At 38.5% G+C, this 27,611-nt stretch overlaps 1 protein-coding gene across 1 annotated transcript; it reads right to left on the reverse strand.

Annotated features, from left to right (window-relative positions):
- Nucleotides 1–4,410: 4,410 nt before the first annotated feature.
- On the reverse strand, nt 4,411–27,507 carry ALOXE3 (arachidonate epidermal lipoxygenase 3). Its single transcript, XM_074311886.1, is given in 18 exon segments — nt 4,411–4,724; nt 4,726–4,740; nt 5,027–5,143; nt 5,146–5,193; nt 5,195–5,200; nt 5,798–5,898; nt 10,575–10,696; nt 11,142–11,311; nt 11,798–11,884; nt 11,988–12,191; nt 12,416–12,559; nt 15,394–15,566; nt 15,956–16,059; nt 22,719–22,844; nt 23,392–23,511; nt 24,008–24,089; nt 26,686–26,890; nt 27,217–27,507. Coding segments are annotated over 18 exon segments (2,136 nt in total). The 5' UTR covers nt 27,364–27,507; the 3' UTR covers nt 4,411–4,559.
- Between the last annotated feature and the right edge of the window lie 104 nt (nt 27,508–27,611).

Genomic DNA, 27,611 nt, shown 5'->3' on the forward strand with positions numbered 1-27,611 from the left:
CAAAAGCTTCGTGGAGACTTGGAGAACTGGGTAAATTCATGAGGAACTTTGCAAAGGTCTTCGTCAATATCTCTAGGCATAAAGTTCTATATCAATTTGTAAGAGAAGGGTTGAGACTATGGAATTAGGAGTCTCACCTTCATCATCATCTGGTAGGAGTTATCCAGGAATTTCCACATTCCAGCCTAGTTTGCCTTTCTCTCCATACCTACATGCCCTCATCTTTTGGCTGATCTGTCAGGACTTTTCTCCATGATTCATCTAAAATGTTGGCACCATAATTCCTGAAAAAGGCCTAATTGTACTCTGGAACAGGTTCTCATGTGTCATGGAAGTGGAGTTCAGAGAAAAGGGCAGGAAAAAAGTTTAAAGGGATCTAATTCAGCATGAAAGGATCTAAAAAATTTACTCTCAGGTCAATGGATTCCATTTGTGCCACCAGAAGGGGGTACCTACAATCATAAGGATCCTAATGATGAGATTAAATTCAGGGAACCAAAATGATGAGATTAGGGAATTAAATGATGAGGTTAGTGGCAGGTTTGGGGTTCAGGGAACCAAATGAAGAGGTTTTACTCCCCTAAACCCCTTCAGTATTGGTGCAAGGTAGGGAGTTATAGGAACCCCCATCTGGTGGTAAATTCCTTTGTAAAGGAATTTATGAACCCAAAAAGCTAGGCTGATAAAAAGAGGTTTATTATTGGTATTGGGAAGTCAGCCTTTGCTATGCATGAATAGAAGGCTGAATTCCTTAGTGGCAAGGTCCCGACAGGAAAGAAAAGTTTCTAGTAGGTATAAAATCTTGTTAGGGAAATAGGTGAAGATAAAGAGAGGGCAGCACTGAAAGAGAATATCATGCCAGCGGGCAGAGGTTTCCTTGGCATGGCATAGCATGGCATGGCATGGTATGGCATGTTAGGTCCTCTGCAAAGAGTGAGTTCAAAGTTGGCTCTTTTTATCTACAAGCTGGGGGCAGTTCTTGATGGGGCTGGGTACAGCTTGAGCTGAATTGAATAGAAAATCTTTCATTCAATAGGGTTGGAATTCTCCAGCTCAGGACTCAACCAGCTCCACCTAGATAACAGAATGAAGCTGTTTATTTTCTTTCCCTTGGGTGGGGTTCCACAGACCCAGGGTTCAAGGAGAATCTTTCCTTCAAGGAGTTTTAGAGAGTTTCCAGGGTCCCTTCATCACTTCCAACTGGAACAATCTAAAATCTATCATGAGAGAAAAAAATGATTCTCTGCTTCTCAGATCATCAGATCCCAACAACCATAGTTATAACTATTCCTTTATCAAATCCAGCTGATATTGAACACGATCATTAATGCTAAAAACTTGCACATTAACCATTACAGGCATTTTGTATAACGGTATGTTCACCTGTCAACTCCTTCTAAACAACAGCTTTGTGGCTAATGAGGGCTCAAAGTTGCTTTCCATTAGGCTGCATGAACTCAGTGGTGCAGACACAAAACTACTCAAAGCAGTTTCTTTGGGGTCCCTTGGTAGTCAGCTTTAGCAGTAGGGCCATACTGACTTCATGACTTTTCCCTAGCAGTCCCTCATACTTGGAGTGCTTCCCCTCCTCACTTCCACTTTATAATAATTTCCTTCAAGATTCAGTGCTAAACCCACCTTCTGCAAATGTCCTTAGCTGGTTCATCCTCTCCATTCACTGCCCCTCCTTCTACCCAGTGTCTTCCTTCTGAGATTAGGTCCTATTTGTACTCTGTATATTTTGCATTAAGAGCATTGCTCATTGCCTTTTCCATTAGAATGTTAACTCCCTGAGGGTAGTGACCCTGTTTTTACTTTCATTTGTTTCTTGAGCATTTAACACAATGCCTGCCCATTATAATAAATACTTCATCAGTGTTTATGGAATTACTGATTAGTTTGTGCTTTTAAAATTTCATTCCTCTTCTACTTTTTCCATATAAATATTTCTGAATTTAGAACACTATCAATGGTCAGAGAAGCTCAATGTTATAAGATAAAGATGTCTAAGATGCAGCTGATACAACATGACTAGTATGGAAATATGTTTAACACGATTGTATATGTATAACCTATATCAACTTGCTGTCTTGGGGAGAAGAGAAAGATGGGAGGGAAAAAATTTTAGAATTCAAAATCTTACAGAAATGAATATTGAAAACTATCTTTACAGGAGGCAGCTAGGTGGCGTAGTGGATAGAGCACCACCCTTGGATTCAGGAGAACCCAAGTTCAAATCTGGTCTCAGACACTTAACACTTCCTAGCTGTGTGACCCTGGGCAAATCACTTAACCCCAGTCTCGGGGGGTGTGGGGGGGGAATGTAATTGGGAAGCATTTAAGAAAGTAAATAAAAATACAATAGATCATAGATAATATTACATTTTTTAATTAAGTCAATATTAATTCCAAAATGTGAATAGCATTTTTCATTGTGAGCCCTTTGGAATTAATATTGACTTAGTTTATTATTAATATTGACTTAGTTCTCTCTTTGGAGAGAAATGATGAACTCATGGCGCAAACTGATACATACTTTTTTCACTTACTTTATTTTTCTTGTGTGTGTGTATGTTTGTGGTTTGTTTTTTTGTTTGTTTTTTGCAATATAGCTAATATGGAAATGTATTTTCCATGATTTCACATGTATAACTGAAATCATATTGCTTGTCTTCCCAATGAGTAGGGAAACTAACCAATGATAGAACAGACAAAAACAGAGATCTCACTCACACATACATGTGTGTATATATGTGCATATGTACTCTCCTTAAACATTTTGTGTGCTATAAAATAATTCCTAGTTTTCCTGAGAAAAAAATAATTCTAATGCAACCACAATTATTTTATAATTCAAATAAAAATTTGAGAGTGAAAGATAACCCCAATAAATAGAAAGAGCAAAAAGATCACAGAGAGACTCTAAGACAGGAAATATGGACTTAAGACAAAGGCATGAGAAAGAATTGGACATCAAGGAAGAGAGCAGAATGGAATTTGATCCAAGAAGGAAGAGTGATGGGTAGGCAATAAAGTATCAGAAGGCTATTAAAATAAAATGGAACTAAACATTATAATTATAATAATCAAGTTTGATCACAAAATTTTAATTAGAAAATGCATCTTCCCTCTTTCATTGAAAAGATAGGGGACTCTAGATATGGAATGTTGCAAGTGCTGTTAGGTATGACTGATGCATTGACCAGCTTTTTTTTTTTTATTGTCATTTTTTATTACTTTTTATAATTATAACATTTCTTTGACAGTACATATGCATAGGTAGCATTGACCAGTTTTGCTGAACTTTAAAAATCTTTGTTATAAAGGAAGACAAGCTGAGTAGGGCAGAAGGAAGGGAGGAGCATAACTAGAAATAGATATAAAAACAAAAGATATAAATAAATGAATTTTTTAAAAATCACTTTTATTTTTAAAATAAGGAAGTTAAGACTTGAATTTAACAACTGAAACTTGAACCCAAATAAAAAGTACCTCAATTTCCTTGAAGTCTATCTGGCTAAAGGAATTAATCTTTGGAGTGTAAAGCATATTCTGAAAAAAATGTGAAGCCAGATTCCTGAGTTCAGTTGTGTTATGCTGGATTCTGATTCTGAGTAGCATTCCTATATTTTCCTTACCAAGGAATTGCTTGTCCCCTGAAATCTTCACATTGTATTAAATTAGATTTAGCACTAAAGACAAAAACTAAGAAATTATAACACATACTTTCTGTCAAAGCAACATGTCAAACCTCAAAGTCCAAATGGAAGCTGATCACATTAGAATTTATTAAATCACTTTGGCTCAAAGGCTGATGGATGGGAAATTTGAGAGGATGTGGATAATGAAGAGACTCTGGCTGATGAGATCTCCAGAGTCCAAATATTGTGGCCTTCCAAGAACCCTAGAAACCAGACAAGTCAAGAAACTGTGATGATATGAGCCATCTAGTCCCTGATCTTCTCTAAATATCCAAGAATCAAAATGGACAACTTAATAAAATTCCATAGAAAGACAATCCCTTTTCTATCTCTTAGTGATAGTGATGTTGAATATTGTCAAGTACTGATCTGAGCTTCACTTGAGGAGGTCAGAACTATGAGTGGAGGACTATATAGGGAAAATATTGCAGGAAAAGGAGATAAAGTGGGGGAAGAGGCACAGAGAACTAAGTTGGGAGAGAGAACATTTCAGGGCCAGGAAAGAGGAAGAATCCAAGTTAGGAGATCCATTGTTCATATTTACTTCATAGGAGTGATGATGAGGCTTTCTGAGCAGTATAGAAATCTGTGTGTGTGTGTGTGTGGTGTGTGTGTGTGTGTGTGTGTGTGTGTGTGTGTGTGTGTGTGTGTGTAAGGGTGTTTGATGGGAAGAGACTTAGTACTGAATGGCTTAGAGGCAAAGGGCTAGACGAAATGACCTTTAGAGATTGGCTAGACCTGGGGTTGGGAGATAACTCTTGCAATACTCAAGTCTTTCTCTCAAGGACTAGAGAAGGATGGAGAGACCATCATTCAGAGATCCTGTTTGCTAATAGAAGCATAGAAAGGTAGGATCCTCTATATGGAAACACTGTTCTCAATGAGGGGAGGGTCTAAGTAACAGTAAGGTAGTGCCAGGGTCTTGTTCCGATTCTGGATGTCCCGGGAGATCTGGGTCAGGCGATTTTGGAAGGCAGCAATACTTTGTCTGGGGACCTCTTCTGTGAAATGTTCATCTGGATATGTGCCCAAAGGGCCTCTGGAAGAAAAAGAAACAGTTAGGAAAATAGACAAAGAGGGATACCAACAAGAATAGGAGACAAGAATAGGAGAGATGGGAACAGGGGAGGAAAAACCAGGAAATGTTAAGGCAAGAATCAGAAAGGAAGAACAAGGACAAGAATTGGTAAGGAAAAAATTAGGGGACAGAAGAAGAAAGGGGAGACAAGGGTAGAGTTGTTGATACAAAACATGGGAAACCCATGCCTCATCAAAACATACATTTCACAAAAACAGACCCACATAATCACAACCAAAGCATGTACCTGGTCCTTGGGTTCTTGGCTGACCAGCCAGAAGAGAAGGAGATTATTACAAGTTATGTTGACTTCTGGGATGGTGTCTAAAAAAGTCTTAAGAGTGGTTGTCCCCTTTGGTTTGGAGTGGAGGGTTTCCTCATAGATGATGGAGCATTGGGCATCCATGCTCCAAAAATCATGCTGTAGAGAAATGGATATTCCCTGGGTAAGATGAAATCAGCAAAAAAAAGGTGGAGGAGGATAAGTAGTAGGAGGAAGAGAAGAAGAGGAAGAGAAAGAAGAACAAGAACAAGAACAAGAAGAACAAGGAGAAGGAGAAGAAAAAGATTGTTCTCTAATCATATTGAAAGAGTAGGTCAAGAAAAAGGGTTAGGGAGGAGAAAGGATAGGTAAGTGGGAGTAGTGGGTCAGGGGGCCCAGTTTCATACCTCCCCACACTTCTTACCTAGCATCTACAGCTGAGTGAAGTGAGTCATTAAGGTAATGAGGAGTCATCCTGACAGGAGATGTTATTGGGAAAGGTCCCAGGAATGGTCTGTCATGCAGAGGAACCAGAAGCCCCACCCAAGGACTCTTGTCCCTCCCCTGATGCTTAGCAATAAATCTCTCAATGCAGCCTCAGCCCCAGGCATCGCCCAATTCTGACCCCCAGCCCCAAACCTAACCCCACCCAAATCACCACCCAGCCTCAATCTCCACCCCAGGCTTGACACCCCCAGAGTCTCATCTCTCCAAAACTCTGACCATAAACCCTTGATTTTTCTCCAAGTCTCTTACCTGTCCACTATTGACTGCTGCATGCTGAGCAGAGCAGTTGAAAATGATGGCAGTGAGGAATTTCACCAATTCTTCAGTGGTACTCAGGCAGCTTGGAAATCCTGGGGTTGGGATTGAAAAGGAAACAAATGAGAAAAGAACACTATATTGAAGTGGAAGGGGAAGGGATTTACTCATGGTCACACATTATAAATTAGAAATAGGATTAATCTCAGGATTTTCCAGCACTCCAGCCTCTTAAAAAAATCACCTGATCTGATTTTTACAAATATGAAGACTAAGTCCATGAGAGAATAAGTGACTTACATGACATCTTTCCACAATTAGGAAAAAGCAAAGACACAATTAGAGCCCGTCATCAGGCTCTATACTGGAATAATATTAATATAATAATATATGATTACATAAGGTCTCTAGTGTCATGAAGACTTCAGAGGACGCAGAGAGCATAATGGACTAGAGTAGTCAAGAGAAACTTCATGGAAAAGTCCTAAACTCTAAAGGGTAATTGGGCAGCAAGAAGAGAAAAGGAAGGGCACTTAGGTTTCAGGAAAGACAATGGGACTAGAAAAGAGTATGAGCCAAAAAAAAAAAAAAAAGTAAAGAAGGGAGAACAAACATGGTATGTCTCTGGAAGAGTGGGGGAAAAGTGAGTAGATAAGCCTAAATGGAATGAAAAGGTTGAGGGGTACAGCGAGGGATAAGGTTGGGGAGGAAAAGTAGACTCTGAGTATAGGGAACCTTAAATGTCTCGTTCCTAGGTTGATTCCATCAGGATTGGGACATGCTAGAAGAATAAAACTTAAGAGTGGGAGGGAATCTTAGAAATACTCCTTTTATTTTATCAAGGAGAAAATTAGTTCTGAAGCAACTAAGTGATTTGTCCAGGGTGTTACAGGTAATAAATATTATATTTCTGCTCAAATCATGTCTGACTTTTCCTAACCTCAATTAGGGTTTTCTTGACTAAGATACTAGGGTGGTTTGCCATTTCTTTCTTCAACTCATTTTACAGAAGAGGAAAGTATCCAGGGTCACACAGCTAATATGTATACGAGGCAAAGTTGAACCTCAGGTCAGTCTTTCAGTCACCAAATTTGGTGCTCTATCCACTGCACCATCCAGTGACCAGTAGTCCAGACTTGAGGCCAAATTCTCTAATTACACTTCAACATGCTGCCTGAAAAATGATAAGATAGGGAAATAATTTGGAATTTAGAACAACACTAAGATATCACTTCCTACCCATCTAATTGATAAAAGTGATAAAAGCTGTCAACAGACAATTCTAGAAAGGCTATGAAAAGATGGGCTGTTCTTGACAGACATAAGCTATAAACTGGAAAACAATTTGTAATTATGTGAGAAAAGTCAATAATCTTTTTATACTTGATCTAGCAATCCCATAATTGGGATTATATAACTTATATATTACATAACTTTGGGGATACCAAAGGAAGTCAATGAGAAAAAGAAAAGTTTTACATATACCAAAATATTCCCAATAGCAAAAGGTGCCCCCCCAGATTGAAATCAATGATATGCCCATTGATAAGGGAAAAACTAACAAATTATATGAAAATAATGGAATATTATTGTGCCATGAGGAATGACAATCATGAAGAATTTTTTTTAAAATCTGAGAAGGTTTATATGACCTGATACTATACAACAAAGCAAGTGGGGAGAAAGGGCAGTATATACAACAACCCCAGTAATATAAATAAAGACAACCCTAAAAGACAAACAAATTTGGATCAAATAAAGTAGTCAATATTGATTTCAAATGACTTAGGTCAAAATACACTTCTTTCATTTCTGTTAAGAAATTGAAAATGATGAAAACTGAGTTATGTGTGCTCTCATTACATATCTTTTCTTAACTTTTTTTAGAGGAAGATTTTATGAGGACTTGAGGGGAGAGGTTGCTAACTGAGAAGTAATTGCTATGTCAAAATAAAATGTATCTATTTGTTAAAAAGAGTATCTAGCTATGGTATGAAACCTCTTGCAACAACCTTAATTCCAAGATGATGTAATGAGGGCCTGGACTAACACGGTGACAGTGATAATAAAAAGGGAAGGGAAGGAGGGACATTTTAAAGGAAGAATTAATAGGGTTTGGTAACTAGTTGGAAATGATGCTCAAGGGAGAGGGAGAAAAATGAATCATAGATGACTTGAAATGTCAAACATCGCCTAAAAGAATAGTGGTGCCATTATGGTGACAAGGAAGTCTGGAAAAAGCTAGTTTGGCAGATTAGTTAGCTTGCTTTCAAACATGTTGAGTTGAAGATAATGGAATATGAAGTTTGGTAAATATCAAGTAAATATTTGGTAAATATAAAATTCCAAGGGCTAGACTTCAAGTGCTTTAAGTCCAGTGCTCTTTTTACTACACTTTCTGATACAGAACTGATTTTATGGTGGTTGAATGACAGTTGAGTGGATCAACTATAAAGATCAGAAGAGGAGAAAGCCATAGGCAAGTGTCTCAATTAACAACCACAACTTTGAGGAAGGAGGAGGAAAAAGAAGCAATGGAGACAATGGGAGAACAAGAAAAGTACTTGAAAAGTCAAGGAAGGAACATTTAAAAGGAGAGGGTAGTTGATATTAAGCTGAAAAGCATCTGAGAGATAGCCACTGGATTTTGGATTGAGAGGTCATTGGTGATTTTTGAAAAAGGTTCCACTGACCCCACCCAGATAAAAAGGATGACCCCACCCAGATAAAAAGGATGAAGCTGTTTGTCCTTGGGATGGGATCCCTCTCTCAGGCAGAATTGAAGGGGATTTTCTCCTTTAAGGATTTTCAGAATTTCGGGCTCCCCTTTTCATTAGTAGCTTTGGATCTTGTAATTTATTAACTATAAAACCATTACAGGATTTTTTTTTTAAATCTGATAAACAGATTTGCTCAATTCAGTTGAAATGTAGATTTTTTTTTTTCTACTAATGGAAGATATTTGGTTTTTTATGCTAACTGAAAACATTTTTATCTATTATTATACAGAAGAGGTTTTCCATCTGAATTGATACAAGTTTTTGGCCTCAGTGATACTATCCTTTTTCTCTAAGCAAGAAAACCTATAACTTGTATCCTCTTAGCCTATATTCCTCAAGGGTCCCTAGTTCCTGTATTCATCTTCAGCAGTGGGTAGTACTTAGGCCAGAGAGAGGCAGAGGGACTGGGAAAGAGAGAGGGAGGAGGGGACAGAAGGAGGGGGGGGAGGGAGAGAGGGTGTGGCGCATGTGCAAGTATACTCCATCTCCTGGGAGTTTGCAATATAATTGAAATGATATGCCCTCAAATTATTTGCATTTTGTATTGTTTGTATATAATTGTATAATGTTAAGTCCACTATTCTGAAATATAATTTAAATTTCACTTGGACATTCGTTTTATGCCCTTTTCCAATTATATTATAATTATGCATTATTTAATATTAAATATTTTCTCATTCAAATATAACTCACAAATTTCGAAATTTAAAAAAAAAAAAAAAAAAAAAAAAGAAAAAGGTTCCACTGAATATTATAGGTATAAATCAGCTTACAAGGGATTAAGAAGTAGATCAAAGGATTTTAGAGTTGAAAAGGATGAAAAGGATGTTAGAAATTGTCCATTTCAAACTCTTCATTTTATAGAGAAGGACACTAAGGCTCAGAGAAGTAAAATAATGCAAAAAGCTAAGATTTGATTCCATATCGTCTTATTCAAAATTTGGGACTCTTTCCATTATGCCATATTGCTAGTAAATAATGACAAAATATAGAGGCAATAAGTATAGACTTTTTATGTAAAAGGGTGTGGTCATAGAGGCAGTCAAGTATCCTAGAAAAAATATTGGACAAAGATTCAGGATTCAGGATTCAAAGATTCAGCAACTGCATTTCTGTTAGCTATGTGACAAAGGAGGGGATCTTGTTTTGTTTTGTTTTGTTTTGTTTTGTTTTAGGATAGAAAGATCTTGGAGCATTTGAAGGCAAGAAAAAAAACTGGCAATGGAAAAGATTGCAGATGAGAAAAAAGGGATAATCAATGGACCAAACTCTCTCCTGGAGAAAGGAAAGAATTGGGTTCAGGGAGAGAAGTATGGCTACATCATTCTCTTAAGAAGAGAAGAGACTAGATAGAAATATAGATTAAAATAGATTAAGAGTTCACACTGGCAAGTCTCAACCTTAATAATGTAAGTGACAAGATTTGCAGACTGGGAAAGGAACAATGAGATTCAGACTGGAGGAAAGAAGAGAAAACCTGAAACAAATATTCAGAGATGTATGCCAAGGAATCAAAAAAGGATGGAAAAAAGAACTGACAGGAGCAAAGTCAACTCTACCTTACATATTTTTTTCTTGTTTTGTATGGGGTTCCTTCTCTCTGCAATCAGGCTGTAAGTTCCCTAAAGGTAGAACCCTGTCTTATACTTCTGTTTCCCCTATATCCTATAACTGGTGAAATGAACTGAAATAAAGGAACAATGATACAATCAGTATTAGGGACATGAATAGGTCATAGATTAAGGACAAGAATAAGATATAGAGAGAGATATATAGAAAGAGTATATAAGTATAATAAGTATAAGGACAGGAAAAGGGTCAGAGTTAAAAATATTAATGAGTCAGGGATAAAAATAGACAGGAATAGGATCAAGTTTAGAGAGAAAAATAGGGTTAGGGATAGATATGTCACCAGGATCAAGTTTGGGATTATATTTAGGTGTTGCATAAAGCCTCTATAGATGTGAATGGAAATTATCCATTAGTAATACCTGAACTTTTTCTCTCCAGGAATGCTTGGGTAAAAATTTCGCCCACCCAGGCCTGGAGTTCTGAATCACGTTGTACAAAGATATCACTGGGATAATAGTAATTCACAATTTCATTGACAAAGCTAAGAGGGAAAATAATAATAAGATATAGTTAACAAATAGTAAATACTTAACAAATGTTATCTCATTTATCTTTACAACAATCCAGGGAGATAGGTGCTATATTTATGCCCATTTTACAAATGAGGAAACAAAGGCAGGCAAATGTAAATAGCTTGCCTATGGTGACCTATCTAATCAGTATTTGAGGCTCAGGTTTTCTGACTCAGCATTCTATCCACTGCAATGCCCACCTACCTAGAAGGCACAGTTGGATTCCCCATCTTTAGTTTTAAAATCCTTCCCTTTGAAACCTCTTCTTGTTGATTTTCCTACATTCAAGGATCATTCTCCTCCCCCAGGACAGAGGAACTATCTGACTCTTAGTTCATCTCAACACAAAAGAAAGACTTAAAAGATATTCCATCCTAATGGTCAAGACCTCTTGAGATCTGGCTGTTCCCTTACATCTCAATGGCTTCCCATATCTTCATGCCATCATCTCGGTAGTAGTAGTTGGGGATACACTGGACCCCCCGGGCCTTCAGGTTGTCTGGGAGGCAGAACATGGTGTAGGTAAAATGTGCTAGGCCTGTACTCATCAGGTATAGGAGGCCTCGCCTCCCAATGGATGTGACCTAAGAATAATCACAGGTTATTTTTCTGAAGTATCCAGTCCCTTCTAATTCTGAGGAAAAGCATCATCCTCAGACCCCCTGGATTTAGGAATAGGGTTAGGAAAAGATAAGTAAAAGCTTAAGATTAGAAATGTTAATAAAGAAAAATTAGGACTAAGGATAGGGATAAGGGAACGTGTAAAAAAAATTAACATTGAGTTTACAGTCAATATCACACAATAGATAAATGTTTGATATTTTACTGATCTTTAAAAGGTCAAAAATGGGATTATCTGGAGAATTACTGCCTGGAAAGGAGCTATGATTTAATAGAGGGATACTCTGGGCATTAGTGAATAAATATAGTTTCACATTTTGTTGTTAGTAACTAGATGAGTTTAGGATTCTGTGATAGAGCTCCTGTAATTGTGACAAGAGCATGTAATTGGTGAGTTCAACAGGACTATACAAGCGAGGTCCTAGTCCTCAGGAAACCCAAACCCATACCTTGTCCACCAGACCATCAGGATTCAGCAGGGTGGCCCTGGCAATGGTATTCACTTGGAGTGTGTATCTTGTGTGAGGGAGCAGGAGCTAGGCAGGGGCACAATTTTATAAGTGAGACAAGTAGGATTCAGATTCACCAATCCCCTAACCCAACCCTGATTCCAGTCAAGCTTGCCTCCCCCAGGCCCACCTTGTAAATGGGATGGCAGAGGGGAAGCTGGCGCAAAGTAGCCATGGCAAAAGCCTCACAGAGAAGATGAGTGCAGAGAAAATGAGTATTGTTCTCATGGATGAGGAACTCTGAGTTTCGCACCCAGGTCTTAGCCAACAACCAGTCCCATTCTGAGTCGCTGGGCAGGAATATGGGACTGTCTGGACCAGGAGTCTGGCTGAGCTGGGAAGAGGAATTGGAGGGAGGGTATTAAATATGAATCAGAAACAGAGATGAGGATACATCTCTTAACTTCTGTTTCCATTCTTCTCCCATACCTTTAGTTTCCTTTAAGCTTTCTTGCTTTTCCTTCACCCATTCTTTCATGTCCCCAATTTCTCCTTCCTTTTAGTCAGCCCCTCCAGGAACTAGACTCTCCCCATGGATCAAACCCAAAGAATATTCACCTGGATAGCCAAGGGCAAAAGAGCACCCTGAGGGTTGAGCCAAAGCAGGCAGAGTGGGGCAGCCACATATTGGGGCTTGCCATTCAGATGACCCACAGGAGCTTCTCTGAGGATCCAATAATCGGCCAGGAAAATTGATCCTTTCTGGTTAACACAATATATATAGAGAATTAGAGCAAGAGCTTTCCCTCATCTCCCATCACTTCCCCTTCTCCCCTCTCCAACTCACTTCCTCCAAACTCCTGCCTCTAAATGCCTCCAGTCTATAAACACTAATTCAATCTGGTCTACCTCTTTATTACCTTAGTCTTACCCATCCCATACCCATGCAAAACTTTCTTTTTCTATCAGTCTCCAATTTCTTTATGTCCCTGAAAGTCTCCTGAATACCTTCCCCTGCTTGGGACCTCAAAGATTAATCCCCTGCAAGAAAGGTTTACATTCTGATGATTTCATTCTTCTGCAATGCTAGGAATGTGACCTCATGGATTCCCAAATTCTATGATTAAACCACATAACTATCCCAAAGGCTCTTGGATGTGTCATGGCTTCCATACTTGCTTCCACACTGATCCACTTATCACTATCTTCTAATAAGGGACATGGCCCACTAACCTCCTTGCTACCTTATGGTGTCCTCCCTAGATCTTATCTCAAACTTTCCAGTAACTCTAACCCTAACTCTGACTTCATCTTTACCCCTTAACTAAATCTAACCTAAATCTATTCCTACCCCCTAAACTCAATACCAGTCCTTCCCTCACCCTAATTCCCTGTCTCTTATCAGATTCCAAAACCTACACTTTTCCCTTTATCACATCTTAATAATAGTAATAATAATAATAGCTAGTTTTTATATAGCATTTTAAAGTCTACAAAGTGATTTATATATGTTATCTCATTTAACCTCTTGGGAGGTAGGGGTTATTATAAACTCCATTTTAGAGGTTAACTTGCCCAGGGTCATAGAGTTAGTAAATGTCTGAGGTAAGATTTGAACTTCTTCACTCCAGCGCTCATCCATATAATTCTAAATCACATTTATATAGCCCCTTTAAGGTTTACTAAAACTTTTTCCTCAGAGTCAGCTTTTAATTTGGATAATATGATTATTATTTATCCTATTTTATAAATTAAGAATAGCTAATAAGACAGAGATTTAGGGCTAAGTGCCAACCCACATCTCCTCACTCTCTTATCCAGAAAGTTACAAACCATTTAGACTGAATCAACCTGTCTTGTCCAAAGACTATTTTAAAACAAAACAAAAAACCTTTCACATTGATATTTTAGGATTTACAAAGTACATTCTTTAAGGCAGATATTGCATATAATATCCTCATTTTAAAGGTGAGAAAACTGGAGGGTTGGAAGGTGATCTGTCAAAGCTCCCACAGTAGTTAAGTGTCAGAAGTGTCAAACTGAGGCTAGCTGGGCACATTGGGACAGGCTACAAATGCACCTTAAAATATAATTGGGGAATATTTTTTAAAATAAATAAGAATATAGTGGAACATGGATAATGTTAATACGTGTTTTTTCTAAGTCAATATGCAGCCAGGTATCCTTATGTAAGATGTAATAATTTCCTTCTATTTAAGTTTGATACTACTTCTCTATACCCCATTGCACTCCAAATGGCATGGTATGAAAGCTCAAGGGAATATAACATAGAATTTAACATACTGTCTTTAAAAAGAAAGGTGAAAGCCTCAAACATTCCCCAAATTTTCCTTTACAAATGAATGCATCCAGATCCTTCTGGAATCTATTAAAGTGAATGGTCTGTGCCATCTCTTGGAATAAAGAATTCTGTAATTATATGCTGGATAAAGGAAATCTTCCTTATTTCTAGCTTAAGTACTATCAACTGCAAGTGTCTTTTTAACATATATATATGTATATATAATCTGCATCCTCAAATATTTGTGTTTGCATCTCTCTGTCTCTCTGTCTCTCCTCTTTTTTTGTCTCTTCCCTTTCTCTTTAGATAGCTATCTCTAAGACTGAAGGAAAAAAGAATGGCAGAAGATGGGATAAAGAGTACCATGGAAACAATTAACCTAAACTTGGACAGACTTCAAGTGATAGTGAGAGGTAGAAGGGCCTGTTGCTCATGGGGTCACAAAGAAACAGACACAACAGCAACAATCTATTTCTCTATTTAAATCTCTCTTTTTCTAACTAGATAAAGAGATAAATTTATCTTGTGGGGATTGATGTCTTCTTTTCTGATGAAGTAGTATGCTATAGTGGATAAAACACTAGATTTGGAGTTAGAAAGACCTAAAGTTCAATTCCCACCTTAAATACTTACTAATTGTGCAATGCTGGACAAGTTACTTAACTTCTCGGCATATCAAGTTTCCAAGTCTATAAAATAACTGAGATGGACTTTAAAATCATTTCTAGTTTATAATCTATCATATTATGATTGAGGGAGGAGAGCTGATGAATAAAGCTACTTTCTTCCTATAGGTTTTGACCTTATTTACCTTCATTTCTCCCCCCCAAAACTAAATGAACCTTTAATTTTTTTTTTTCAGAGCTGTCCAAATTATTTTTTCTGGAGTTATAGAGCTCAGAACTATTTGAGCGAATTGGACTAGATGTCCTCTAAGATCTTTTTTCCATTGTAAAGGATTCTTGGTTATAGAAACAATTACATTCTTTCTTTGTTCCTAACTGCCAAATCCAAGCTTAATCCTTATTTTTTGTCCACACCAAACTCTATCCCTCTCCTAGATATCACTAATCCTAACGTCTCTCCTAGACTCTATTACTAATCTTCACCTTATTTCAATTTCTATTTCTTACCTTAATGTAGCACATTTCTCCTCTCTATCCCTCTTTCTTTAACCATCTCCTTAAGTCTTTCCTACTCTTTTCTCCATAATTCTAACTCTCCCTCACCCCATCTCCCCTTGGTAGTCCCAGCCCAGGCTCAGTCCTGGAGGATGGCCCTAGCCATCCCTTGCCTCCAGCTCAGCCTGTAGACAGGTGCTGGGACCTAGGGAATGAGCCACCATGGGGTCAGTGACAGGGAAGTTGCTGGGCAGGCTGGAGAGTCGATAGATCATGACGGGATTCACGCCATTCAGGTACTGGTAGCCAAAGAAGTGGTCCTCCTTCCAATGCTCTGTCACATACTCTGTAGTTTGAGAAAGGCAGGTAAATAATTTCTGATAATTCCCTGAATGCACAGGAAAGTTGACTCCTCTTGAACTAATTTTCCCAAGTTGCCTAGCTAGTGAGTGAGTGAGCTGGAACTTCATTCTATCCCACTTCTCCTGACTCCAGGGATAAGACCTTCTCCATTTCCATTGCTTTTCTCTGCTCCAATTATAATATGCATAAATTGAAAATGCTACTCTGTCTCCCAGACTTAGGCAAGAAAAGGGCAAAGGAAGCTGGTTTCTCAATGGCCTAGAGTTTATTATTCTTAATATAGAAAGTAGGATCTTAAAAAAGGAGACAAAAGCCAAAATACAGAAAGAGACGTAGGCAAAAATGGAGTTTTACCACCAGATTCTTCCTCACCTGAGGTAGGTGTCTTATGGCACCAAAAGATCTTTTTGATGTCATCCAGCTTTTTCCAAGAACCCTGTCTGTCTAAAAGACCACGGAGTTTCATGCCTAAGGACCTAAGGATAAGTAGATGTAAGAACAATGAAATGGTCTTGGGATGGGCAGAGAGATGAGGGGAGAAAGTGGCAGAAGAATAGACTAGAATGTGATACTGGTATGATCTAAAGGATATAGGAAAAGCATTCCCTAAATCATTGTGCCTCCCCCCCCTGCTACAATATCCAAAATCCCACCAGTTGTGTTATTGTGCAGATATGCTGTAGGACTAAGAAAGAGGCTGAAGGTTAGAGAAATGGAAGCAGAAATGGGAGCCTGAGGGCCAGAGAGAGAAAAACTGAAGGGTGGAATAGAGAATGAGAGAAAGAAATGAAATAAAGGGAAAGAAGGGAGGGAGATAATAGAAGACTGCAGGATAGAGAAAGGAGAGAGTGAAAAATAGAGATGGGGAGATAGATGAAAAGACTTGAGATACTGAAAGAAGAAGAGTGAAGAAGGCAGAGAAGAGGGATATTGAGAGACAGGGAGATGGGAACTAGGGACAGAGGAAAAAGTGAGTGACAAGGAAGGCTGAAAGATGGGGGGAGACAGAATTGTAGTGATAAACTGGTAGAAAGGAATATGATTTTAACTAACACCTCTAAATAATTGCCTCCACTGAAGGCACTATGTTATAGTGGGAAGAAAACTGATTCAGGAGTCAGAGGACAGAAGTTAAAATCCTCACTTCTGATGCTTACTACCTGATGTTACTACTTGGATCTCATTTTCCTCGTCTGTAAGAGGTAAGGGATTGACTTTCAAGTGCCCTTCAGATCTAGATTCTATGACTCGAATTTCCAACTATTATCTCTAGTGTTCTTCAGTTCTAAATTTCCAATTTCTTGCTGGACATCACCATTTAGAAATCTGACATTTGAAAATCAGTATGCTTACTTATCTACTCATTCTCCAAACCTGCTTCTTCCTCTGACTTTCCTATTTCTAGGAAAGTAATGGACTTTCTCCCTGTAACCCAGATTGAAAACTTGGAGATCAAAGTCTCCATTCTTTACTTCCTTTACCTTAAGCATTCAAATACTCACCAAGTCATATAAAATTCACCTTTCAAAATGTCTCTTGAACCCCACTGCACTTCCCTTTGCCATCATACTATTTATGGCCCTCATTACCTCTGACCTGGACATTGCAAATACCCTAACTATTCTTGTGGCCTCTGGCCTCTTCCTCCAATGAACCATGTACAATCCTATCAGAATAATCTTCTTCATCATCATTGTATCACTCCAATCTGATTCAATTTAAATGTTCAGAAACATGAAATGGTGCTCCAGGGGACTACAGTATGGGTCCACACTACTTAATCTGGCATTCTCCATCTTCCACAATTTTCCCCAACCTATTTTTTTGGCTTTATGTCTCACTTATTCCTTGTGGATAAAGTTGAATGGAATAATAGAAAAAGTGAAAAGATACTCTGAACTTGCAAGTCACTCATTTTTCTCATACTCAGTTTCTTCTGTAAAATGAGGATAAATGTAGCAACTCTCAGAGTTGTGATATTTATTGAAATAATATTTGTAATGTGTTTTTCAAAAATAAAGTGTTATAGAAATTCTAGTTCTTCTTGTTACATAAACCTTCTTCATTCAAACTAATTTCTTTCATTGACCCTTAAAAATATCTTGGTTTTCTGCCTACAATGTTACCCATGCCACTCCTTCCTTACTGCACTTATGATCTGTAATGCTTTCCTATTTCTGTGCTTCCTATAGCACTTTTTTGTGTCTGTCATCCATTTGGCCATGAACTATTTTCCCCTGTTCAAGTCTTTGCTATGGTTCTCTCTTATCCCCAGGATAAAACATAAATGCCTGGCATTTTAAAAGCTCTTTAGAGCTAAGCTCTAACCTAACTTTCCAGATTTAATCCACTTTACTCCTTAAACTCAGTTCCAAAATCCTGTTTCCATACCTTTGCACAGGCTGCCATCACCCTCCCAAAGTCTGGAATGTTCCATTTCTTCCAGTGGCATTCTTCCAAACCTTAACTCCATCTCAAGTTCAGCTGAGGTGCCTCCTCCTAAGAGAAGTTTTGCCAGCTCTGCTCCCTTTCCACACCACCACCTCCAGGATGTAATCTTGTTCCCTCCTTAAATTACTTTGTACTTTATTATCTGTATACATGTCACGCCCTCCAAGGATAAGTCCTTGAGAGAAGGGACTTTTCAGTTGTGTTATTTTTCCATTGTCTGGCATAGAACTTTGCTTTGTTTAGGGTATAGTTATTTTGTCTTCTTTTGTTTTGGTTCTCTCTCCCTCCTTCCTTCTCTCCTTCCCTTCCTCCATCTCTTTGTTTCTGTCTCTAAGTGTACATGTCTCTCTGTGTCTCGCCCCTCCCTCCCTTCCCTCTTACCAAACCTTTAATTTCATATGTATAAGGAACTCCCAATGAGAAACTCACACTCCCAATGCAGATCTGTACCTTCTTTGCAATTCAGTCTTAGAAAGCTACTTGGGACATTAAAAGGCTCAGTGAGAGACCTGTCCAAGTTATATATGTCACAGACTTAAACCTAAGTGTTCCTGACTCTGAGGCTACTATCCCACACTACTTTGTTCCTTTCACCTAAGCTTAATCCATCTATGATAAAAATGAATGGAATTAGGCTTAGTCTCTCTGGCTTGTGCTATTGTCTAAGCCTTGTGCTAAAAGCTTGTGCTTTTCATGTGTATGGGCAACTCCCAACTAGATTATGAACTCGAGAGCAGGTTTTCAATATTATATTTCTGTCACCCACAAATCACCTAGTATATTGCTTTGCACTTGACACATATTCAGTAATTATCAATCAATTTGATTTTGTATTGGTCAGGGAGACTAAAGACCTGGATTCTAATTTCTCTTCACATATTCATTAGCAAGTTAGAAGTTAAGCTCTGTTCATCTGTGAAATATCATGGTTGTACTCGGTGGCTTCTGAGGTTCCTTTCAACTCTAAATAAGGAAAAATAAAGAAAAGTAATACTGGGGAGAGAAAAAGAGAGAGAGAAGACAAAGAGAGAGAGAGACACACACACACATAGAAAGAGACAGAGAGAGAGAAAGGAGAGGGAGGGAGGAAAAGAAGGAAAAAAGAGGGAGGGAGGGAAGGAGACAGAAACAGAGAGAGAGGAGAGATAGAGACAGAGAAAGAGAGAGAAGAAAGGGGAGAGAGGAGAGAGAAAAAGAGAGAAAGAGAGAGGAAAGGGAGAGAGAGAGAGAGAGAGAGAGAGAGAGAGAGAGAGAGAGAGAGAGAGAGAGAGAGAGAAAGAGAGAGAGAGAGAGAGAGAGAGAGAGAGAGAGAGAGAGAAAGAGAGAGAGAGAGAGAGAGAGAGAGAGAGAGAGAGAGAGAGAGAGAGAGAGAGAGAGAGAGAGAGAGAGAGAGAGAGAGAGATGTCCTATAGCTTGCCAGGCTGATGGGGAGATTGATGAAGAAGAAGAGTGAAGAAGGCAGAGAAGAGGGATATTGAGAGACAGGGAGATGGCAACTAGAGACAGAGGAAAAAGTCTGAGCAACAAGGAGGGCTGAGAGATGGGGGGGACAGGATTGTAGTGATAAACTGATAGAAAGGAATATGATTTTAACACCTCTAAATAATTGCCTCCACTGAAGGTACTATGTTATAGTGGGAAGAATACTGATTCAGGAGTCAGAGGACAGAAGTTAAAATCCTCACTTCTGATGCTTACTACCTGATGTTACTACTTGGATCTCATTTTCCTCGTCTGTAAGAGGTAAGGGATTGACTTTCAAGTGCCCTTCAGATCTAGAGTCTATGATTCAAATTTCCAACTATTATCTTTAGTGTTCTAGTGTTGGCAGGGTAGAAATAAATAATCCAATCAACTCCCTGCAGCTACTCTAGAAAGGACTCTAGAAAGATATAGAAAACATCAAATTGAGTCCTAATCTTGAAATGGTAAAAAGAAAAAAGAAAAAAAAAAAAAAAAGATCCATCACATCCATCTTCAAAAAAAAGGATGATGAATGCAAGTTCACAGAAATGAAAGACAATTTGGAAGAACGGAAGCAAAACACTACCATTAAAAGAAAACATGCTGTCCATGTATAGTTAGTAGGTTAAAGTAGTACAGTGTCTTAGGGTGGTGATCCTAGACTGTATACTGAGCTGATGAAGAATGAAACATGAGGCAGAGTGAGAAGCATGAGTGAAGCAACTGTGACTAACCCAAGGAATAGAGCTAAGTCTCCGATCTAGCTACCAGACCAATCTGAAACCTGAAGTGGGATGATCAGAGCAGGAATCTCAAACCAAAAGAGAGTCTATTGTACTGTCACTATGAACCTGCAAAGTATCCAACTGGCTGATGATGGTTACAGTCAGTGTCAAGTCCATAGATAGTTGTGTTGCTCAGACCCAAAACTAGGTAAAACATTTGCAGAGTTCAGATCAGGGGGCTCTGGATCAGATCATTATGGCCCCAGTGAACACTTGTTCTCCAGCCTGAGCTGTCTCTGAGATTCTGGAATAACAAACATTTAATAATGCCCTAAGAAAGTCATGGAAGGATCAAAGAGGACACAAAAACAAGACTAAGCGTGGACCTAGCCATTTTCCTCCAGAAGTCCACATTACATGGGACATGTTCTAAAACATATTCTAAATGTCCATGGACATGTTTAGAACATGGGACATGTTCTAAAGTCCAAAGACAGGAAATAAAATGTAAAGAACAAGCAAACCAAAAATCCCACTGTAAAGAGCTATTATGATAACAGGGATCCTCAAGACACAAACTCAGAAGAAAATGATTTCTTTACAACTACAAAGGCTCAAATAGAAACATAACTTGAATATAAGTTCAATTAGAATTCCTAGTATCAAGAGGGCTTTTTTTTTTAAGAGCTAAAATTGATTTTATAAATGAGAGAGCTGGGGGAAACAACTGGAAAAGAAATTTGAGTTATTAGAAGAAAAAAATGTAAAAGAAAGCAGCCAAGTCAGGATCTCACAAAATTTAGCAGCTATCACTAGAAAAAAGCAGAGTTTGGAATATGATATTCCAGAAGGCAACAATATAAGAACTCATGAGTAAGAATAACTTACCCAACAAAACTGAATATAATCCTAAAGAGGGGAAAATGGATTTTTAAGAAGATAGAGGACTTCCAAGCATTCCTGATGAAAATAATGGAGCTGAATAGAAATTTTGAAACATATAGAAGTCAACATAGAAGAATAACTATGAGTGAGCAATCATAAAGGACTAAACAAGACTTCAGTATCTGATATAGATGCCTCCTCTATCATTATCAAAGGTCACAGAAGAAGTCTAATAAGACTCTAACAGAATCTAAAAGGGTTTCTTTGGTTGTTGTTGTGTTTGTTTGTTTTTTTGTTTTTGTTTTTTTTAATATTTTGATGATCTTAGAAGAAGGAAAGGAATATATGGAGAAAGGAAATAGAAGGTGGGGAAAGGAATTATCTTACATAATTTGAATGGGCAAGTAAAAGACAATACAAACAAGAAGGAAAGAGCTGAGATGACATTTATACAAAAGGATGAAGAAATACATTTCACTTAATAGAGAAACAAGAAGGAAAGGGAAGGAAAGGGAAGAAAAAAGAGGAAGAATAAGAGAGATTAATTCTAATTCTAAAAACAAAGAAAAACCATAGCCAAGGAGTGTGACCAAGAAGAGGGGTTTTAAATTTTTAATACGAGCCCATGATTGGGCTTTAGATCAGGGGAGCAGAAACAAAATCCAGAGCATTTTGCTGAGCCCACTTCTTTTTAACTACCTTCTTCCTTATAAACAGTGAGGAAAAAACTCTGATCAATGTCATTTCCAACTTTTTGTGAACCTTTTTTGGGATTTTCACTCCAGTAAAGATACTTGAAATTTTTTTGGGGAGGAGGGGCATTCTCTTCTCTTAAGATAAGGAAACTGAGGCATACAAGGTTAAGTGACTTGCCCAGATAATAAGTATCTGAGGCCAGATTTGAATTTAGGAAGAAGAGTCTGACTCCAGGCTTTATCAGCTATAGTATCTGGCTGCCTCTGATCTAGGATTCCAGAGGACTCAAGATGAAATATGTTACATATCTCCTAACAGAAGTATATATAATATATATATATATATATATATATATATATATATATACATGCATATTTATTTCAAATATTATATATGATGAGATATATATGAACATAAATATGCATGTAGATAAATATGTCTCTAAATATACAAGCCAATCCAGGAATTTGTCTTGCTTTACCATTGTATTTTTAACAGAGTTTTTCTATTTCCATTTTTTTCTTTTTCAGTGGAGGGGGAGGCAAAAAAAAAAAAAAAAAACAGGGAGGGAAAGAAAGGAGATTTTCATTAATTGAACAAAATAAAATCAAGTTTTAAAAAAAAGGGAGGTAACTAAGAAAATAGGAAGGAGGGAAGCTTCAAGATTAAAAAAAAAAATTGAGGGATAATGAGAAGAAACACCAAAACAGAAACAAGTGAAATGAAAAGAGGAGAAATTAAGGAAACAGAAAGAGGAAAGATGGAAGAACAGAGAGAAAAACTGAGGGACATAAAGAAATTTAATGTATTATTTAAGTGAAGGGAAATTGAAGAAAGACTGGAAAAAGGGGTAGTGAGAAAAGGACAGGGATGGTATTGACTGAAGAATGGTGATAGAGGTACTAAAATCTCACGCAGGTATAGCATTGGAGAGTAGAGATGCCGTCTTGGTGAATGAGTATCGAATATTTGGATCCATGTGTAACAGGGACGGGATGTCTATCTTCGAGGGGAAGCCTGGAAGGTAACGATTCCCACTTCTGTGAATATCCCAAAGTGAGAAGAAGAGGAAGAGAAATGATGGAGTCAGAAGGGTCATTATCCCCAAATCCCTTCTATTTCCCCCCTTTCCCATTACTTCTATAATATCTTGTTCTCCTTTCACTTTACTTAGGGTATTTCCCCTAACCCTGTATTGCCCTATTTGGAGGCCAGTGGCACATCTCCACCTGAAATGTTCTTCCCCTAATCTCAAATCAATGCCATTCCTCCCTTCCTCCCCAATTTGGCTCATCTACAAATCCCTCCTTAGCTGGCCCTGCCCTGATTTCATCACTGCTTTGCTCTGAGCCCCTCAGTGCTCATACTCCATCATCATCCCACTATAATTAACTCTGTGACTCTATCTGAAACCTAGATATGACTACTAGCTTCCACATTACAGGAATTTACTAAGAAAGAAATCAGGTCTCCTCCTTCCTCTGAACTTTGGAGAGATTTAGTTCAGGATTCAATCCACCTCTAACTACTAATATATTCTTCTTTTCTGTTAGCATCTTCCACCAGCCCACCCACTGGTCCTTTCACCTGGAACCCTGGTCTGCAGAGGGTGTCATCTTTGTCAGAGCAAATTTCCTATCTGATTCCATCTCCTCAAAGCTGTTGACATCCACTATTCTGGGAAATCCAGGGGCATAAATTTTCCAGCTGTCCAGAAAAGAAAGATGGGTAAGAGGTGAAAGGTCAAAGTTAAAGTAAAGAGGAGACATAGCATTTTAAGATGATCCCATCCCCAAGACATCAATACCTATGTTTTATGTAATTTTGTTCTTGGCTCCAGGGTCATCAAGAGAATGTGAACAAAACTCATAGAATGAAGACCCCTTTTTCCTTCCCCTGATTAAATTATCTCCATGAAAGTACTGGGTATTTAGAACAGAGTAATTACTGGAGTTCACCTCCTGATTTTAACTTCCAAGTGAGAGTCAGGATTATAATAGGGCTTGATCACGTTTGGAGTAAGGGTCAGACTTGAAGCTAAAGTTTCAGTCAAGATCTGTTGTTAGGATCAAGATAAGCAAAAGTCAGAGGTTCAGGATTAGGGACTGAAAGTTGAAATCAATAAAACTCAGACCAAGATTATGGTTCAGAAATGGAAATAAAAATTCAGGGTCATGTTATGTTAATGGAAACCTGCTCTCACCGATAACATTCTTGTCTGGCGTTTAGTTCCTTTTCCCGATGATCCAAGAGCAAAGGGAGGGAATCATGGCAGATGATTTTTCCTGAAAAGGATAGATATCAAATACCAAGAGTTTCAAATCAGTGAAATCAACTCTAGTGCCTGAAGTTGACTTTTCTTGAATGTCTTGAAACCATAGCACTCTCTTACACAGTTTCCTCTCTAACTTTAAATTGACCAATCTTCAATCTTATCTCTAACCTTACCTTCACCCACCATTGCAGCTGCAGAGCCGAAATGGCCAAACCAGGAATCATAACCCTTACAGGGGCTCACACAGAACTAGGTGTCAGGCAGCTGGGATCTTAGCAATCATGTAGTCCAAGCCATTTTTTTTTCCAGGTCTATATTTTCAGCATAAGCATTTACTCCTCACAATTTTTTTTTTCTGCAAATCAGGGATTAATTTAATGTTGTGTTGATTGGATATCTAAATTTAAGAAAGTATTAATAAAGCAGATGAATTTTACATTATTCTCCCCCCTCCTTGTAGAGAGGTTGGCTATCTACCTATCTTTTCATTAGTAAGAAATTTAAAATGCCCTTTCTAAAGATGTTTCCTCTGAGATCCAGAGTTTCTGTTATACCTTTAATCCATAATGATTTTATTAACTTTGTTCCTGAACTTAATCCTATCACTAATCTAATACCTCAACCAATCAACCAGTCACTTATTAAAGGCCCATTATAAGCTGTTCCTAGTGCCAGGAGATATCAACACAAAGATGAATATGTCCCTGCTTTCAAAATTCAGTTGAGAGACACCATATATACAAACACACAAACACATATAATTGATTGTATGATATGGGAGACACTGGCACAGGACTGCTTAGCATGGCGTGCTCTCATCAGAGAAGGTGCTGTGTTCTACGAGCAGAGCAGAATTGAATTAGCTCAGAAGAAATGCTAGATGCACAAAAAGTTAGAGAGTCCACCCAATTGTCCACTATTTGAACCCAAACTGTGATAAAGCTCTGAGTTCAAATTGGTCTTATCACCCAATCAGACACACTGTAACTGGACTCTAACATAGTGATATCATTTTAGTCTTCTCTAAGAACGAAGCACAACAACCAACATATGTATGTATTCATATGCATATGTATATATGTATAAGTATGTATACTTATAGCAAACAAATTTAAAATAAAACCCTTAGAGGAAGAAGGGCACTAGTAATCGGGGGAATCAGAAAATATGTTATCTCTGTTATGTGGAAGGCAATGCTTGAGTTAAGCCTTGAAAAAGAGAATGTTTTCTAATAAATTGTGATGAAGAAGGAGCCAGTCAAGAAAAGTATAAGAAAGGTAGGTTGGGAGCACTTTAGTTGCCAAATCCAATAACCTTTTCTTAAATTCTCCTTTATAAAAATGCAGCTTTCGACACTGTTGATCATCCTCTCCTCCTATCTTCCCTCTAGTTCTCCTATTTCTTATTTGACTAATTCTTCTCTGTTGGATTCTTCATGCAACAGACCCTCGTGGGGTATCATAGGTATCACAGGGTTATGGCTTAGGCTCTCTACTTTTAAAGAGGGAGCTCTTATGTTATTTAATCAGTTTTCATGCCTTTAATTACTATCTCTACTGTGATTTTCAGTTTCTCTGCTAACCTCCAATGTCCTATATCTCAACTTGGATATTCAGTGAACATCTTAAACTCAACATGCCCCAAACTAAATTTATCTTTTCCTCTAAAACCTCCTGCACCCATCTTGCTTATTGTTGTAGAAGGTAACACCATGTTCCTCACAATCCAGAAGTTATCCTGCAGGCTTCACTTTCTCTTATTTCCTCCCCCATCTCCAATCTGTTGCCAAGGCCTATTGATTTCACCTTTGCAATATCTCTGGGACCTATTCTCCTCTGACACTGACACAACTTGGATTCAGATCCTCATCACCTCCCTCCTGAACTATCATAATAGCTACTGGTGGGCAGCTTGTCTTTTCTCTTTTCTCACCAAAATGATTTTCCTAAAGCTTGGGTCTGACCATGTCACCTCTGTACTCCGGTGGTTTCTTAAAACCTCCAGGGCTAAACATAAAATTCTCTATTTAGCACACACGGCTCTTTGCCCCCTCCTATCTTTCCATTCTTATTGCACCCTACTCTCTGACTGATATTCTTCCATCCAATGACCCTGGTCTCTCTTTTTTCAAAAACAAGACATTCTATCTCTCAGCTCCCTGAAATTTTTCTGGCTGTCACCCATGTCTGGAATGTTTTTCCTCTTTCCCTCTAAGACTTCTAGTTTCCATAAAGTCCCAGATAGAATCCTTCCTTTTAGAAGAAGCCTTTCCTAATCCCTTTAATTATTTCCAATTTATCCTATACATAATTCATAAATACATATTTGCTTGTTATCTTGTAACCTACTTGAGGGCAAAGACAGCTTTTTGCCTTTTTGCAACTTCAGCACATAGTAGGTACTTAATAAATGTTTAGTGATCGATTACAATTACGATTGCAATTGATTACAAGTAAAAGCCATCCAGAGAAGGTTACATTTTATCCTGGGAACAAGAGAGCCACCGCAGATGTACTGATTTTCAGCGGAGTGATATGAAGATCTCTGAACTCAAGAAAAATCTCTAAGAACCCTGGTTCTAGTTCCTCCTCCTTCTCTGTGCTTACCTGTGCCTGGCCGTAACTCCACTGTGCAGTAACCCTCAATCCACTGGTAGCAGGGAAAGCAGGTGACCGCTCCACTGGGGTCAGTGACTGTGATGTAACTGCAGTACCAAGAGTCTTTGGGGAAGAAGGAGAATCGCTCTTTGTGTAGCCGAACCAGAAGGAGTTCCCCTAGCTCACAGGAGCTGTTTACCTTATATTTCTGAACCTGAGGGGAGTTGGGAGAAAAATCAGGGTCACAACTGGGTTCAGGATAAAACCAGACACAGACAAGAGCAGGGTGAGCATGGCATAGGCAGGATTCAGGAACGGTTTCAGTGTTATGGGTAAGGTAAGCATGTAACTCAACCAAATATATGGTAAAGTTCCAAGCTAGGAGTAAGATTAAAACTAGGAAGCAGGGTTAGGAATAGCTGGCAAAGACTGGGAGTAAACTTTATAATCAAGGATGGCTTGGGAACTCTTTGCATAGAAAAGCTCCCCTTTCTTCACAACACTACACCAAATCCAACCTCCTCAGCCCTCGGTACTTACAGCCCCTGGGGTGAAGTCCCTGCCAATATGATCCAACAGCTGCTTGGGGCTCTCAGCATCTGTGCCAATCAGGGTGACAGAGATGGAATCCAGGGTCCCAGCCAGAAAGTAGGGGCCCGTGGCCACCCGCACTCGATATACCACCATGATTCAAGGAGAGCTCGGAGGCGGAAAGCAGGATAGATCACGGCCGGGGAAGACTAGGGCTAGGCTAGGGCTGATGTTAATAGTTTGCTTTGAAGTAAAGATTAAGGCTGGAATCTGAATTAGACTTTGGAGCGCTCCAGAAAGCAGTACAGTTGGGTTTTGAAGTCTGTCTCCCTTCTTGAGCACTCTCTAGATGACTCACGCGTACAATTTTCTGACACCCCGTTTTGCTCTCTGCCTCCCAGAGG

This window comes from Sminthopsis crassicaudata, chromosome 4 (genome assembly GCF_048593235.1).
Source record: "Sminthopsis crassicaudata isolate SCR6 chromosome 4, ASM4859323v1, whole genome shotgun sequence".
NCBI classification, from domain to species: Eukaryota; Metazoa; Chordata; class Mammalia; order Dasyuromorphia; family Dasyuridae; genus Sminthopsis; species Sminthopsis crassicaudata.